This window comes from Magnolia sinica, chromosome 19 (genome assembly GCF_029962835.1).
Source record: "Magnolia sinica isolate HGM2019 chromosome 19, MsV1, whole genome shotgun sequence".
Classification (NCBI taxonomy): domain Eukaryota; kingdom Viridiplantae; phylum Streptophyta; class Magnoliopsida; order Magnoliales; family Magnoliaceae; genus Magnolia; species Magnolia sinica.
The window spans coordinates 11760728-11776089 of record NC_080591.1 but is presented as its reverse complement, the minus strand read 5'-3'; the positions used below and the strand labels follow the sequence as shown (position 1 = coordinate 11776089).

Here is a 15362-nt window from a genome sequence, read left to right as displayed (position 1 = left end):
GATTGATGTCTTAAATATATATGTAAATCAACAGGTTTGTCGATGACAGCTTCATGCATCGAGCAGACTTCGATGCTATTAGAAAAATCTGAGAATTTTGTAATTGGTTGTTGGACACTTTTGGTATCATGCTCGATGCCATCGATAAGCCATTGATGGCATTGAAGTCCCATCGAAATGCCATCGAGAAAATCCAAAAAATACATGATTAGTTGTCAGAACGATTTTGTGTTTTGTTCGATGTCATCGAAGTGTTATCGAACGATCACGCAAAGTTACGTAGAATTGCGTAAGTGCGGGATTTGTGTCCTATTTTGATTGTGATTCACCTATATGTGTGTGTGTGTGGGGGTGTAATCGAGAATAATGGATATCTAAGAGCTTTCTAATTCATTCATAGGGTTTCAAGGGTGTAGCTTGGCTGATTCAAGGCTTGTTTGAATCGGGTAATCTCCATCTCTTGTAATTTTCTGCTTTCATAGCGTTTATCTATCACTTTGTGCAGGATTTTTTTCGAATGAGGTTTTATACGTTAAATTCAGAATATTTGTGATTGAACTTGATTGTGCGATTACTTTGCTTGAGGAAGAAGGCGTGACTCTGGAGAAGATTCACACGAGCATGAATTCAGTGAACATGCTCACTAAGGTTGTCTCATAGAGAAGTTCAAGTTCTGTGCAACTTCTTTAGGCTTGATGAATGTGTAAATTGAAGACGGAGTATGCACGAGAAGCAATGACGAAGCTATAATGCAAGGCAGAATTAAAGATGAGAAAAAGGAGCTATGAAGAATTACGATTGAAGACATGGTGGAGATTGTTGTTGATGTCTTCAAAATTAAAAATCAACAGGTCTGTTGATGACTGCTTGATATCATTGAGCAAACTTTGATGTCATTAGAAAAATCTAAAAAAATCAGTTTTATCGTTGAAATGTTTTGGTGTTTAGTTTAATGACATCGAAGATGTACGACGCCATCAATAGTCTGTCAATGTCATCAAACGATCGCGCAAAGTTACTCAGAGTTGCCTAAGTGCAGGATTTGTTTCCTATTTCGATTGTGATTCTTATAAAGGCTATATATATGAGTGTAATCAGGAATATAGGATATCTCAAGGCTTTTTAATTCGTCCCAAAGGGTTTTAAGGGCTTATAAGGGAGATTTAAGGCTTGTTCAAATCGGGTAATAACTATCTTATAATTTTCTGCTTTCATAGTGCATCAATGTCACTTTGTGCTATGGTTTTTTTCACGCAAGGGTTTTTTCATGTTAAATTTGGAGTATTTGTGATTGGACTTGATTGTACAATTAGAGTACTTTACTTGATTCATCTCTATGTGCTTCTACAGTCCCCTAACAAAATTGCCTTTTCTTTGTATTCATATTGAGGGACTAGGCTCCGAACATGGTAGGACTCCATTACAGGTGATCAACTTCTTAGCAAGAATATAGGTTCATGTTTTGTTCTATGCATCAGTTCAAATTTAACAGAAACCTTCATATATTGGGATTTTACCCGATTGGTATTCTTATCTTAAAATTAATTGAAGTTACCTGAATTGGGCTTTATCATCACCACCTGATCAGGATTGGGTGATGATGGGAAGGGAACCATTCTCGACCCCACTGATTTCTTAAAAGCTTAAGTAAGTGGGTCCCACTTGCCGTCGAGTTTTAGCCTGTTCCGACGGTGAGGAGATTCACTTCCATCCAACTTCTGCAAAGGAAGAAGTGAGTGAAACTCCAATGGCCCCCCACCATAGATGGACCATTCCACAAATGTAAATGGGTCAAGCATGGGCTAAGGTTTGACAGAATTTCTTTTGCAGCCTGGATGGAAACTGGGTCCTAGCCTGTCTGTCAGAGACTCTAGCTTGGAACTGAATTTTGGGCTGGGCTGGACAGGCCAGAAAATAAATGTGATGTAATAGGGCTCATGTAGGCCCTGAACGAACCTAACCCATCAGCTTCGTAATCTGTTGTTGCTATAATAAAATTTAGTGATTTTTCCATATAACCACCTGCCATTTGGGCCATAGACCGAAAACCACTTGGCTTTTAAATATTGAAAGTAAACCATCTACCATTAAGAGTGTTTCTTTGAGAGAAATTTCCAACTGTATGACCCGTATATGGCCACCAACCTTTTTAAGCCCACTTGCTTTTTACCTCCCAAGAATAAGCCCCAGCTGTACGGCCCCATTTCTCAGGTCGAAAATGCCCCTGCTTCCCTTCCTGAGGCGGAACGCCCGGTGCTCGAAAACGAGCGCTGACTCTCCTCGAACTCCGAGTTGTACGAACGGTTCAAAAGATATCAAAGTTACATGGGCCGCACCGTTATGTATTTATTATATCCACAACGTTCATCCATATTTCGAGATCATTTCGGAGCATTATCAAGAAAAATAAATCATACCCAAAGATCAGCTGGACCACACCACAAAGAGCAGCGGGGAAATTGATTTTCACCATTAAAAATTTTGTAGGGCCCACCGTAACATTTATTTTCCATCCAATCTATTCATAAGGTTATAAAGACCTGGATGAAGAGGAAAAACAAATTTCATAATGTTCCAAAACTTCTGTAACCCTAAAAGGATTTCAATGGTAGACATTCAATTCCCCACTGCCTTCTACAGTGTGGTCCACTTGATAGTTAGATCTATCCTATTTTTCGTCTCAAACCTTAATATGAGCTCGCCAAGTAGATGGACGGTTTGGATATAACACAAACCTCATGATGGGACCCACAAAAGGAAAAAAAAAAAAAAGTTCAGCGGCAGTGTCGCGGCAGTCTGGTAGATTTATTTATTTATTTATTTTATTTTTTTTACTGGGAGAACTTTTTCTCCTTTACATTTTCCACTAATACATAATTATGTAAATATATACATATAAGTATATAAAAATATTTTTCTATCTCTTAATTCATTTCTTCGTCTATTTATTTAACAAGCATATCTCCTAAACTAGAATAACTTATTTAACGTACCATATATGATTTTGAGGTAGGAGAAGCTAATTTAGCCAACCAACTTAGTAATTTTCCAAAATTCCATCGGGTCTATAATCAAAAATCCATTTCATTCACCTTGTGGTCAATTTCATTCATGTTATTCACTTCACGGTCAATTCGCTTCCCTTCACGGTCATTTCCATGCATTTCACGATCATTTCCGACGATTCCGTTTAGATTCATGGTCATTTCCATGCATTTCACGATCAATTTGCTTCACTTTACAGTCATTTCCATACATTTCACGGTCATTCCCAGCGATTCCGTGTTGATTTAGGGTCAATTCCACGCATTTCACGGTCAATTCCCTTCACTTCACGGTCATTTCCATGCATTTTGCGGTCAATTCGTTTCACTTCACGGTCATTTCCATGCATTTCACAGTCATTCTCGGCAATTCCGTGTTGATTCACGGTCAATTCTACGCATTTCACGGTCAATTTCCTTCACTTCACCGTCATTTCCATGCATTTCACGGTCAATTCGCTTCACTTCACCGTCATTTCCATGCATTTCATGATCATTCTTGGCGATTCCATGTTGATTCACGGTCAATTTCAGGCATTTCACGGTCAATAACCCTTCACTTCACGGTCATTTCCATGCATTTCGCGATCAATTCGTTTCACTTCACCGTCATTTCCATGCATTTCACGGTCATTCCTGGCGATTCCGTGTTGATTCACGGTCAATTCCATGCATTTCACGATCAATTTCCTTTACTTCACGGTCATTTCCATGCATTTCGTGATCAATTCGCTTCACTTCACCGTCATTTCCATGCATTTCATGGTCATTCCAGACGATTCCGTGTTGATTCACGGTCAATTCCATGCATTTCACGGTCAATTACCTTCACTTCACGATCATTTCCATACATTTCGCGGCCAATTCGCTTCACTTCACCGTCATTTCTATGCATTTCACGGTCATTCCCAGCGATTCCGTGTTGATTCACGGTCAATTCCACGCATTTCACGGTCGATTTCCTTCACTTCACAGTCATTTTCATGCATTTCACGATCAATTCGCTTCACTTCACGGTCATTACCATGCATTTCATGGTCATTCTCGGCGATTCCGTGTTGATTCACGGTTAATTCTGGGCATTTCACAGTCAATTCCCTTCACTTCACGGTCATTTCCATACATTTCACGGTCATTCCCGGTGATTCCGTGTTGATTCACAGTTAATTCCCTTCACTTCACGGTCATTTTCATGCATTTCACGGTCATTCCCAGCGATTCCGTATTGATTCACGGTCAATTCCACGCATTTCACGGTCAATTTCCTTCACTTTACGGTCATTTCCATGCTTTTCACAGTCAATTCGCTTCACTTCACGGTCATTTTCATGCATTTCACGATCATTCACGGCGATTCCGTGTTGATTCACTGTCAATTCCACGCACTTCACGGTCAATTTCCTTCACTTCACGGTCATTTTCATGCATTTCGTGATCCATTCGTGTAAGCCCCGTATCCTAGACCGTACTGTTCCATAGGCTTCTGCGGTCTTTCCGGTCGAATTTCAGCAACCTTCGACCCTTAATTGGTATTTGTGCGCCACCCTGATTCTCATGCCATCAACCCGAGTCGACTCAACCTAGGACTTGTACTGTAGCGACCGCGCCGTCGCCGCGGTTCCGATGCCGCGACTCGCGCGCCGAGGCGATACCCTGGTCGGGAGGTGTGGGCCAGCGTTCGATGCGAGGAAAATGCTGCGCGTCGTAAAATCCGAGAGAATCTCTACGAGATGTCATCTCAATCAATCAATCAATCCATCCCATCATGTCAAGTACACATTACCTTTCACCCTTTCCCAAGCAAGCCTCAAAGTCAAAAAGTTCTTACACAAGCCTTACCTCTCTTACACCATTAGCCACAAAAGTCAAAAAAGCCTTTTACACCCATCACTCCATCAACACATCCATCACCCATCTCTCTCCCTTTACAAGGCTCTCTCTCTCTCTCTTGTATTGTGGACCCCACTATGATGTACGATCTATGCCGTCTCATCCGTAGGGCCCACCTTGCTGATCATCTTTGGGTGAGCCTGGATGTACAAATAACAGTTTGATCCAAAAGTTAGGTGGGCCACGTCCCTGTGGGACCCACCATAAGGCTTGTGTTATATCCACACTATCCAATGCTCCTGGGACGCTGGACGTGCTGGTAATGAAGTGTGAACTGCTGTGGGTGTACTGTCAGGGCGTGCTGACGGTGGGGTACATTGGACCCACTCCCATCCTCCATCCTTTAGATGGGCTACACCATGATGTAAGTGCTTCATCCAAACCGTCCATTGCACCTGGACAATGGGACCACCATGTGGGGCCCGTTCTCTCCACCCAGATCCATAGCTCATCTGGTAGACTGAGTGAAGATACCTCGTTTCAAACACCGAGGTCATGATATCGATCCCTTGTGGCGGTGGCTAACATGGAGTGTGTGCTGACATGTGTGTACTGACAAGGGTGTGGGGTCCATGGGACCCACCCACACTGTCCATCTACTCTGTTGGGCCACACTATGTTGCATGTGTTTAATCCGGACCGTCCACCATCCCTGGGCCCTCCTTGACGTACGTGGCTGTCTAGGCAGCCGTCCAGAGGCCTGGACGTCACTTGGTATGCAATAATATATATATATATATATATATATATATATATATATATATATATATTTCATATGAAATGATGGGCCTACACGGGACCCACCACAGTCTTTACGTGCTTAAAAAGCTGCTCAGCAGCAGGTACATCTCATATATATATATATATATATATATATATATATATATATATATATATATATATATATATATATATATATATATATATATATATATATATATATATATATGCTTTTAATGCATAAAACTGCTCTTGCAGCTACAGTATATATATATTATTATATATATTATATACGTGGCCCGACCACTAAGTGTTGTACACAACAGCAAGCTCAGTGGTTCCCCCTTTATTTTATCCACGCCATTTACTTGTGGGACCCATTGATGCATGTGTTGCCTCCTAACCGTCCAACCATTTTGAAAGCCCATTTTAGGCTTGAGGCTAAGAAAGAGTCAAATCTAAGGTTCAAGTGGACCCCATCACAAAAATAATAGTGGAGAGATGAATGCCCACCATTAAAGTCTTTTTGGACCATAGTAGTATTGGATTAAGGTGATATTTGTTTTTCCTCCCAATCAACCTACGTGACTTTACTAACAGACTAGATGGGAATTAAACTTGATGGTGGGCCTTGGGATTGTAAACGGTGAAAATCATTACCTCCACTACTATTTGTGAAATGGTTTAGATCCTTCAATATGATTCTTTTTTTTTGGATGTATGAGGCCCACCTTGTTATATGTAAGGCCCATGGGTTAAGGCCTATTTGATGTATTAGGGGCCCATGGGTTAAAGCCATTGAGATGTATTAAGGCCTATGGGGTTGAGGTCCATTTGATGTACATATGGGGCCCAATTGGTGTGACCCATTTGATACACATAAGACCCATGAGATTAGGCCCATTTGATATATTCAAGACCCAAAGGGTTATGGCCCATTGCAATGTACAAAGGACCCATTGATGTGGCCCACTTGATGAATATAAGGCCCATGTGATTTGGCCCATTTGATGTATTTAAGGCCCAGTGGGATGTACCTAAGGTTCATTGCAATGTGTGATCCTAACATGATTTATGTAATGATGTTTATGACAGTCGTGCCTTGGGAGTAATGTTGGTTTGATGTCCACATTGCAAGTATAGTGTTGGTTAAATGTCCGCATTATGACTTTCCCTAGGGCCCATTGTTAGGCTCGTATATGTAATATGTAAGCCGTCTAGGCCCATCTTCGTTATGAACATCATCCATCCCATATAATATGTTTAGTTCCATGATTTATGATCATATGCATCATACGTATGCTTGATATGAGAAATGACTGATCATAGCATATGCCTTCGGGCAGATTGTTTAGGGGCTCCCGGATAGAGAGTGTTGCCCTACATGAGCGCACGATACGCGCAGGATTGTTGTATGACTGGATAGTATGATTTATGCATTCGTATTGTGTGATATAGTTACTATACGCCCTAGCGACATTAGGGCCGTAACCTCCATTGACGTATCGTGGTTGGCAGGATTGGATACCAAAAATACTGTTTTATATGGGGTGCTATAGATATCCTTAGGTGAAAGTCCCTAAACCCTTATGGTACCAAGAGGTTGCTCCAACGTCTAGACCGAGTAGGTGCATGAGCGTCGAGTGCCGATTACCAGACGGTTGTGCTTTCTACTGTGTCGTGGTCGGTTGGAAGGGGGTGCGGCCTTACCCGCCCGAGAGTAGGGGGTAATGCTAGGCTGAGTCTGACAGCTCGAGGAATGGGTCCGCTATTGGCGAGCCGAGCTCGATATTGGCAGGCGGATAGTGAAGTCTTTTCCACTCACCTTATTGCACGCGATGGGGCGGCAATCTGGCTTGAAGTGTATTAGACCCCGGTGATATTCCAAATTTGAGCTGTATTGATATGTGGACTTAGATGAGAATTTGTATGCTTGAGTTGCATTTTGCATTGCATGGCCTTGGTAGGGCTGACATCATTCATGCTTTGCGCCGTATGGCCTTGGTACGGCTATGGTATTCTTGGCATTTATTAGCATGTTCTGCATTACTCTGATACTGCATAACTACATTACCACCTTGAGCACACACTTTCACCACCCTTTAAGCTTTCTATAAGCTTATGCACGACTGTTGCGTGCAGGTGACGTTGGATCGCAGCAGCGCTGAGGCTTGAGCTCGTAGTAGATCATTTTGGAGCTTTTGATTTATCATCATTGTATTTTCCTTTATGCTCATTGTACTTGTAAAGTTTTTTTTTATCATAGTGGAAATGTGATGGAGTTTTAAGTTGTTGTTTGTGGGTTATGCCTTTGGTTATGCTTATTATGAATCAAACTGATGTTGAAAACCCTCCTCATAGAATCCTAGGATCGGAACCTGGTGAATGGGCGCTGGGAGCCGAGAATGGGGTTCTACAGAGGCTGTCGGCGCCGGATTCGGCGATCGAAAATTTTGTGAGCCCGGTTTCCGAGTTTGGGGCGTGACACACTCTCTCTCTCTCTATTTCTCTTTCTCTCTCCCTCTTGTGATGCTTTGTGGCTCACCGTCATTTCCGACGATTCCGTTTAGATTCACAGTCATTTCCATGTTGATTCCCGGTCAATTCACTTCACTTCACGGTCATTTCCACGCATTTCATGGTCAATTCGCTTCACTTCAGGATCATTTCCATTCATTTCACGGTCATTTCCAGCGATATGACTCTACTCCATTTTGGTGGGCCCCACGTTTAAATTCACGAGTCATGACCGTAAAATGTATGGAAATGACCATGAAGTGAAGGGAATTGACCATGAAATGCGTGGAATTGACCGTGAATCAACACGGAATCGCCGAGAATGACCGTGAAATGCATGAAAATGATGGTGAAGTGAAGCGAATTGACCGCGAAATGTATGAAAATGACCGTGAAGTGAAGGAAATTGACCGTGAAATGTGTGGAATTGACCGTGAATTAACACAGAATCGCCGAGAATGACCGTGAAATGAATGGAAATGACCGTGAAGTGAAGCGAATTGACCGCGAAATGCATGGAAATGACCGTGAAGTTAAGGGAATTGACCGTGAAATGTGTAGAATTGACCGTGAATCAACACGGAATCGCCAGGAATGATCGTGAAATGCATGGAAATGACAGTGAAGTGAAGCGAATTGACTACGAAATGCATGGAAATGACCGTGAAGTGAAGGGAATTGACCATGAAATGCGTGGAAATGACCGTGAATCAACACAGAATTGCCGGATATGATTGTGAAATGCATGGAAATGTCCGTGAAGTGAAGAGAATTGCCGGGAAATGAGTGGAAGTGACCGTTAAGTGCATGGAAATGACCGTGAATCAACACGGAATTGCCAGATATGATCGTGAAATGCATGGAAATGATGGTGAAATGAAGCGGATTGACCACGAAATACATGGAAATGACCATGAAGTGAAGGGAATTGACTGTGAAATGCGTGGAATTGACCGTGAATCAACACGAAATCGCCGGGAATGACCGTGAAATGCATGGAAATGGTGGTGAAGTGAAGTAAATTGATCATGAAGTGCATGGAAATGACCGTGAAGTGAAGGAAATTGACTGTGAAATGCGTGGAATTGACCGTGAATCAACACGGAATCGTCGGGAATGACCATGAAATGCATGGAAATGATGGTGAAGTGAAACGAATTGACCGCGAAATGCATGGAAATGACCGTGAAATGCCTGAAAATGATCGTGAATCAACACGGAATTGCCAGATATGATCATGAAATGCATGGAAATGTCCGTGAAGTGAAGAGAATTGACCGTGAAATGAGTGGAAGTGACCGTGAAGTGAAGTGAATTGACCGTGAAGTGCATGAAAATGACTGTGAATCAACACGGAATTACCGGATATGATTGTGAAATGCTTGGAAATGACGGTGAAGTGAAGCGAATTGACCGCGAAATGCATGGAAATGACCGTGAAATGAAGGGAATTGATCGTGAAATGCGTGGAATTGACCGTAAATCAACACGGAATCACCGGGAATGACCGTGAAATGCATGGAAATGGCGGTGAAGTGAAGCGAATTGACCGAGAAATGCATGGAAATGATTGTGAAGTGAAGGAAATTGACGATGAAATGTGTGGAATTGACCGTGAATCCAAACGGAATCGCCGAGAATGACCGTAAAATGCATGGAAATGACGGTGAAGTGAAGCAAATTGACTACGAAATGCATGGAAATGACCGTGAAGTGAAGGGAATTGACCATGAAATGCATGGAATTGATTGTGAGGAAAATGAAATGAATGAAATTGACCACGAATTGATTGAAATTTACAGCGAAGTGAATGAAATGGATTTTCGACCATCAACCTGATGAAATCTTGGAAAATAAAGAGGTTGGTTGGCTAAAGTAGCTTCTCCTACCCCAAAAATCATATAGGGTACATCAAGTAACTAATTTTGGTTTAGAAGACAATCTTGTTAAATGAATAAAGAAATAAATGGGAAAAAGAGAGAAAATTTTTTTATATGCTTATATATACATATTTATATAAATATGTATTAGATAAAAATGTAGGTAGAATAAAGTTGTCTATGCTAAAAAAAAAAAAAAAAAAGTGCACAGGTGGATGTACGGCCCACCAAAATCATGATCATTGAGTGTGGGGCCCGTTCAAAATTATGCACCCAATTTTTTAACCAAAAACTGGGTGGAGCTACCGCACCTGGGCGGCACTACCTCACAGATGTCCAGAGGTCGGCAGCATTACCGCCGGATCGGCAGTACAGCCAGCTGTATTAATTTTGTCAATGGCTGCCGCTGTTGCTACGGTTATAATTCGTAGTAATAGGAACCCCAGCCTTCAGCCACCAGCCGATCCGTTGAAGGAAAAAAAGCAGGGGGCAATTTCGACCCGTGGGAAAGCGTCCGTACAGCTGGGGCTTACTCTTGGAAGGTAAAATGAGGTGGGCTTCGTCTCGGAAATGGGTCGTATAGTCGGAAATTTCTCATTCTTTGACATGCACTGACTATTCGCAACGGAAAAGTGCTCTTAACGCGTGAAAGAGTCAGATTTGCCAGCCTTCAAAAAACAGAGAGAAAAAAAAAAAAGGTGATGACTGTCCAGTTATCCAGACCATCCAAATTGAGGGGCATACCATGGTGGAGCAAATCTATAAAATCACATCTGTATAGAAATCATAACCATCCATCATACAATGGCTATAAAATGGATGGTTAAAGGTAAAATCGTGAGTTGTCCAGATTCCAAGATTAAAGTCAGTCGGGACTCAGGATATAGCCTCTGTCGATGCCCATTGAATCCCACATGCTAAGCGGTCTGATGATCTGAACCGTCCATGCTTTGGCCTATATGCTATACGAAATGACTTAATAAACTTATGATCAAGGGATGATTGGGACCATCAGCTCTGTGGATGCTTTTACCACAACGAATGAAAAGTAATCTTTCAAGGGCTCAAATTCGACTAAAACCAAAGCTTAGGATCATGACTAACGGGTAATTAAAGGATAACAGCTTATTTATGATAGTAAGTAGAAAATGAACGGTTCAAATCATCGGATTATCTTAGCATGTAGGCCCCAGTAGATGGCGACACATGGTGGATCCTGAATCGCTACAGGGTCAAAACGAACACCAAGAGAGTTGGGCGCGGATTAGGTGAGTCCGGCAACAGCTTAGTGGTCGAGTCCTGCTGTGGGGCCCACCTCAATGTATGTATTTTTTATATCCACGCCGTCCACCCATTTTTTTCACTCCTTGTAGGTGGACAGTCCCAAAAATGAAGCAGATATAAATCTCCAGTGGACCACACTAGTAAACAGGGTTCATGACCGTCCACCATTAAAAACTTCCTGGGTTCCACCGTAATGTTTATTTTTCATCCAACCTGTTGATAAGGTTACACAGGCCTGGATGAAGGGAAAACACAAATATCAGCTTGATCCAAAACTTGCGTGGCCCCACAAAAGTTTTTAATGGTCAATGGCCATTGTTTCCACCTGAGAAATTATGGATGATAGCACACTAGCTAGTAGTATAAAATGAGGAATTAATCGATCCACCAACGATCTATGGAGACCCATATGCATGCACACAGCTACTGCAAATGATCAGAAAAGAAATATTTCCTCAAATACAAACCATCCCAGTCCAGAGGATTAGTATATTCTTGAAAAGAAAGAAAATTTTTAAGGCTAAAATATGCACATGGGAACAATTTCATTACAATTGATAAATAAAAACCTCCCTTATTAGCAAAAATGAGCCATTAATTTCATATGTTTTAATCCTCTCCAACAATTGGAACTGCACTTATCTAGGTGGGCATTTTCGAAACTGTTCTTGAAGCTCATGTTGTTGTGGAAAACTCTAATTCTGGCCTTGAGGGTGAAGATAGAACTGGATCAGGCGGCATCGGCAAGCTTTCCAGGCTTCCTTCCAACATCTCCACAACCCTACTTATTGTAGGCCGATTCGTGGGATGTGTTTGTACGCACCACAATCCCACTATAATCATCTTCCTTGCAGTTTCTTCTTCCACTTGTGTCGATATTCCATGCAGTAACAAATCTTTATTTAGATCAAGACGCTTGTATATCCATTGTGGAAAATATATCTCACTAGTATTCTCGACTCCTGCATCAAAGTTTCTTCGTCCTCCAACCATTTCTAGCACCATCATTCCATAGCTATAAACATCAGACTTGTATGAAACTCCTCCAAAGTTTCTACAGAATACTTCGGGCGCAATATAACCAACAGTCCCTCTAGCACCCAACATAGATATGATACTGTCTTTCGTTGGGCATAGCTTCGCTAGACCAAAATCTGAAATCTTGGGGCAGAAATCTTGGTCTAGAAGAATGTTATGTGGTTTTATGTCGAAATGCAATATACGCATGCTACAACCACGGTGTAGATACTCTAGACCTCGAGCAATGCCAACTGCAATCTGGTATAGCTTTTCCCAACAAAGAGTATGATTTGTTGTTCTTGGTTTCTCAGCATAGATGAATTTTTCAAGAGAACCATTAGGCATGAAGTCATAGATGAGTGCTCTTTTGGACCCCTCAGAACAGAAACCGAGAAGCGTCACAATGTTGACATGGTATGTTCTACCAATGCTAGCGACTTCGTTGATGAATTCTTCTCCGTTGCCCTTGGTCTCATTCAAGACCTTCACGGCGACTAGACGGCCATCGAAGAGCTTCCCTTTGAATACACCACCGTAGCCTCCTTGACCTAGCTTGTCTTTGAAAGAGTTGGTTATCTTCTTGATTTCGGAATACCTATATCTTTGTAGAATGAGTGATCCATAATTCTTTAGAAATTCCTCCACGTTGTGGGCATCTTTTGTTCTCTTCTTCCAAATGAAAATTGGATTATCCAGCCAGAATTTCTGTCTAGAGGTGATTGAGGAGATGACTCGAGAGAGGAAGAAGAAGAGGCATACGAGAAAGATGCCCCCAGCTGCTCCAGACACACCTAAAGGATGAAGTGAAGATAACTTAGAAATTGTCCTCAAAACATTGCATCTCTCTTTATAAGAGGACATTTAGGTGAGGAAAAACCTACCATGTCCATTAATGTGTAATGCACACAATATATATTCATACTCAAAGGTTAGATGGTTAGAATTATCACATACAAATGCATTTGGTACATTGGAAATTTAAGGTCAGGCCCATATGCAATAGTTCATGGTAGTTAAGTACAACTTCTTTCATTAACACACAGATCATTCAATAGTATAAAAAATTGGAGGTATGATAAGTCTACGTTGTTGACCTTTGTAGGGCCCAGCAGATCATTATTAATACATTTATAGATTTATTCAATGAATTATATAAAAATTTCTAATGTTTGAGTTTAATGTATATATGTGGTTGTTTGATGATAATGTTTGCAAATTAATACTCAAAGGAGCCATTTTAATGAGATGTGGCTAACATTCATCAACTAAAAGCTTAGCCCGCTTCTCACACAGCATAGACTATTGTGCGGTGAAGTAGAGCAGGTCGTGAACACTTTCATGGCCAAGATGGACCAGAGAGGTGATGTAGGACATGACACAGATACATTCCTAGCATGGGTGGACCAAAAGAAGGTGGACCGTAAATTGATTATATCTTTTGATCTGGGTATTGTTATTGTTGGGGGCCTTGCACAAAACCTTAGGATCTAGCCTCCCAAAACAAACCAGAATTATGGGATAATAAAGCAATGAAATAAATCAAAGCATAAACCACATCATACAAGAGATTTTTACGTGAAAAACCCTCAAAGAGGTAAAAACCACGGGACCTCGTCCAGATCAACAATCCACTATGAAGTAGAACATTGCAACTTTCACTCACGTAGGAGTGAATAAACAATAAGATAATAAAAGAAAAATGGAGAGATCTCACCAATTACGAGGACGTGGAAGCGTTGAGATATAGTAGATCACCTCTACGAGCATAACTTCCCTTCTACAAGCTTCCTCTCTCTCTTTCTCTCTCACACTTTTGATAGCCCTAAACCCTTTCGCAAATCCTTACAAAGCTTTAAGAAACCCTCTTACATTACATCTTACATACCCTAGAAAACCCGAGGGACCTCCTATTTATAGTTTAGGAAACTCTTTTTTGCACCTTTACGAAAGCCGCCTCAAAATTTCGAATTCAGCATAAAATCGGACGTAAATCTGCGTAACTAGGACTGGTCGTGCAGGCTGCACGACTGGTCGAGCACTGTTCACTCGACTGGTCGAGCACTGTCCACAGAGCTCGCTGGACTTTGAGTCGAGTGACCCAGGACTGGTCAAGCATTGTTCACTTGACCGGTCGAGCAGGCTGCAAGACTGGTCGAGCAGCGCAGGGATTCCACTGTTTGTGGCATCCGAATCACACCTCATCTTCTCTAACCTGAGGAGAAAAACCCCATTAAATCTCTCCCTTTCCGATTCAGGAGGAATTCACTTTCTTCAAGCTAACCCGGTTTCTACAAACCTCAAGCAAAGCCTTGGTCATCATGTCTGACCCATTATCATCCATGTGGACCTTCTCAAGCTGTAACACCTTCTGTTCCAAAGTATCCCTGATCCAGTGATACTGAATCTCTATGTGCTTCGACTTAGAGTGCTAACTTGGATTCTTGCTCAAGTATATAGCACTTTGACTATCGCAACAGACCATGTGCTGCTCCTACTTCAGGCTAAGTTCCTTTAGGAACCTCTTCATCCAAAGCATCTCTTTACATGCTTCTGTGACTGCAATGTACTCAGCCTCTGTCGTCAACAACGCTACGACATTCTGTAGCTTGCTCTTCTAAAAAATCGCTTCCTCTGCAAACGTAAACATGAACCCCGACATAGACTTCCTGGAGTTTATGTCGTCTGTCATATCTGCATCTGTGTAGCCCTCTAACACAGATTTTCCGTCACCATAGCATAGGCTCAACCTGGATGAGCCTCTTAGATACCACAGTATTCACTTCACTATATCATAGGTGTGGTTCTTATGCAAGGATTCTATCTCCTCTTGTATAGCTTTTAACCACTCCCCATTATGATCGTCGGCTAGGGCCTCAGAATAATTTTCTGGCTCTCCCCCATCAGTTAGCATAATGTACACATGCGGCGAGTATCTCTTGGACGGCTGTCTGTCCCTAAATGAGTCACCTATAACTCAACAGGTGGATCAAGTAGGGGTTACTCCCCT

The 15362-nt window shown here is 41.8% G+C and overlaps 1 protein-coding gene across 1 annotated transcript in view; it reads right to left on the bottom strand.

Moving 5' to 3' along the window:
* Positions 1-11914: 11914 nt before the first annotated feature.
* The window catches only part of LOC131235676 (uncharacterized), a 41154-nt gene continuing 37706 nt past the window's right edge, over positions 11915-15362 (bottom strand). Inside the window, exon 11 of the mRNA XM_058232960.1 lies at positions 11915-13146. Within this exon, the coding sequence (XP_058088943.1) occupies positions 12011-13146 (1136 nt within the window). The 3' untranslated portion in view covers positions 11915-12010. The remainder of the gene's footprint in view (positions 13147-15362) is intronic.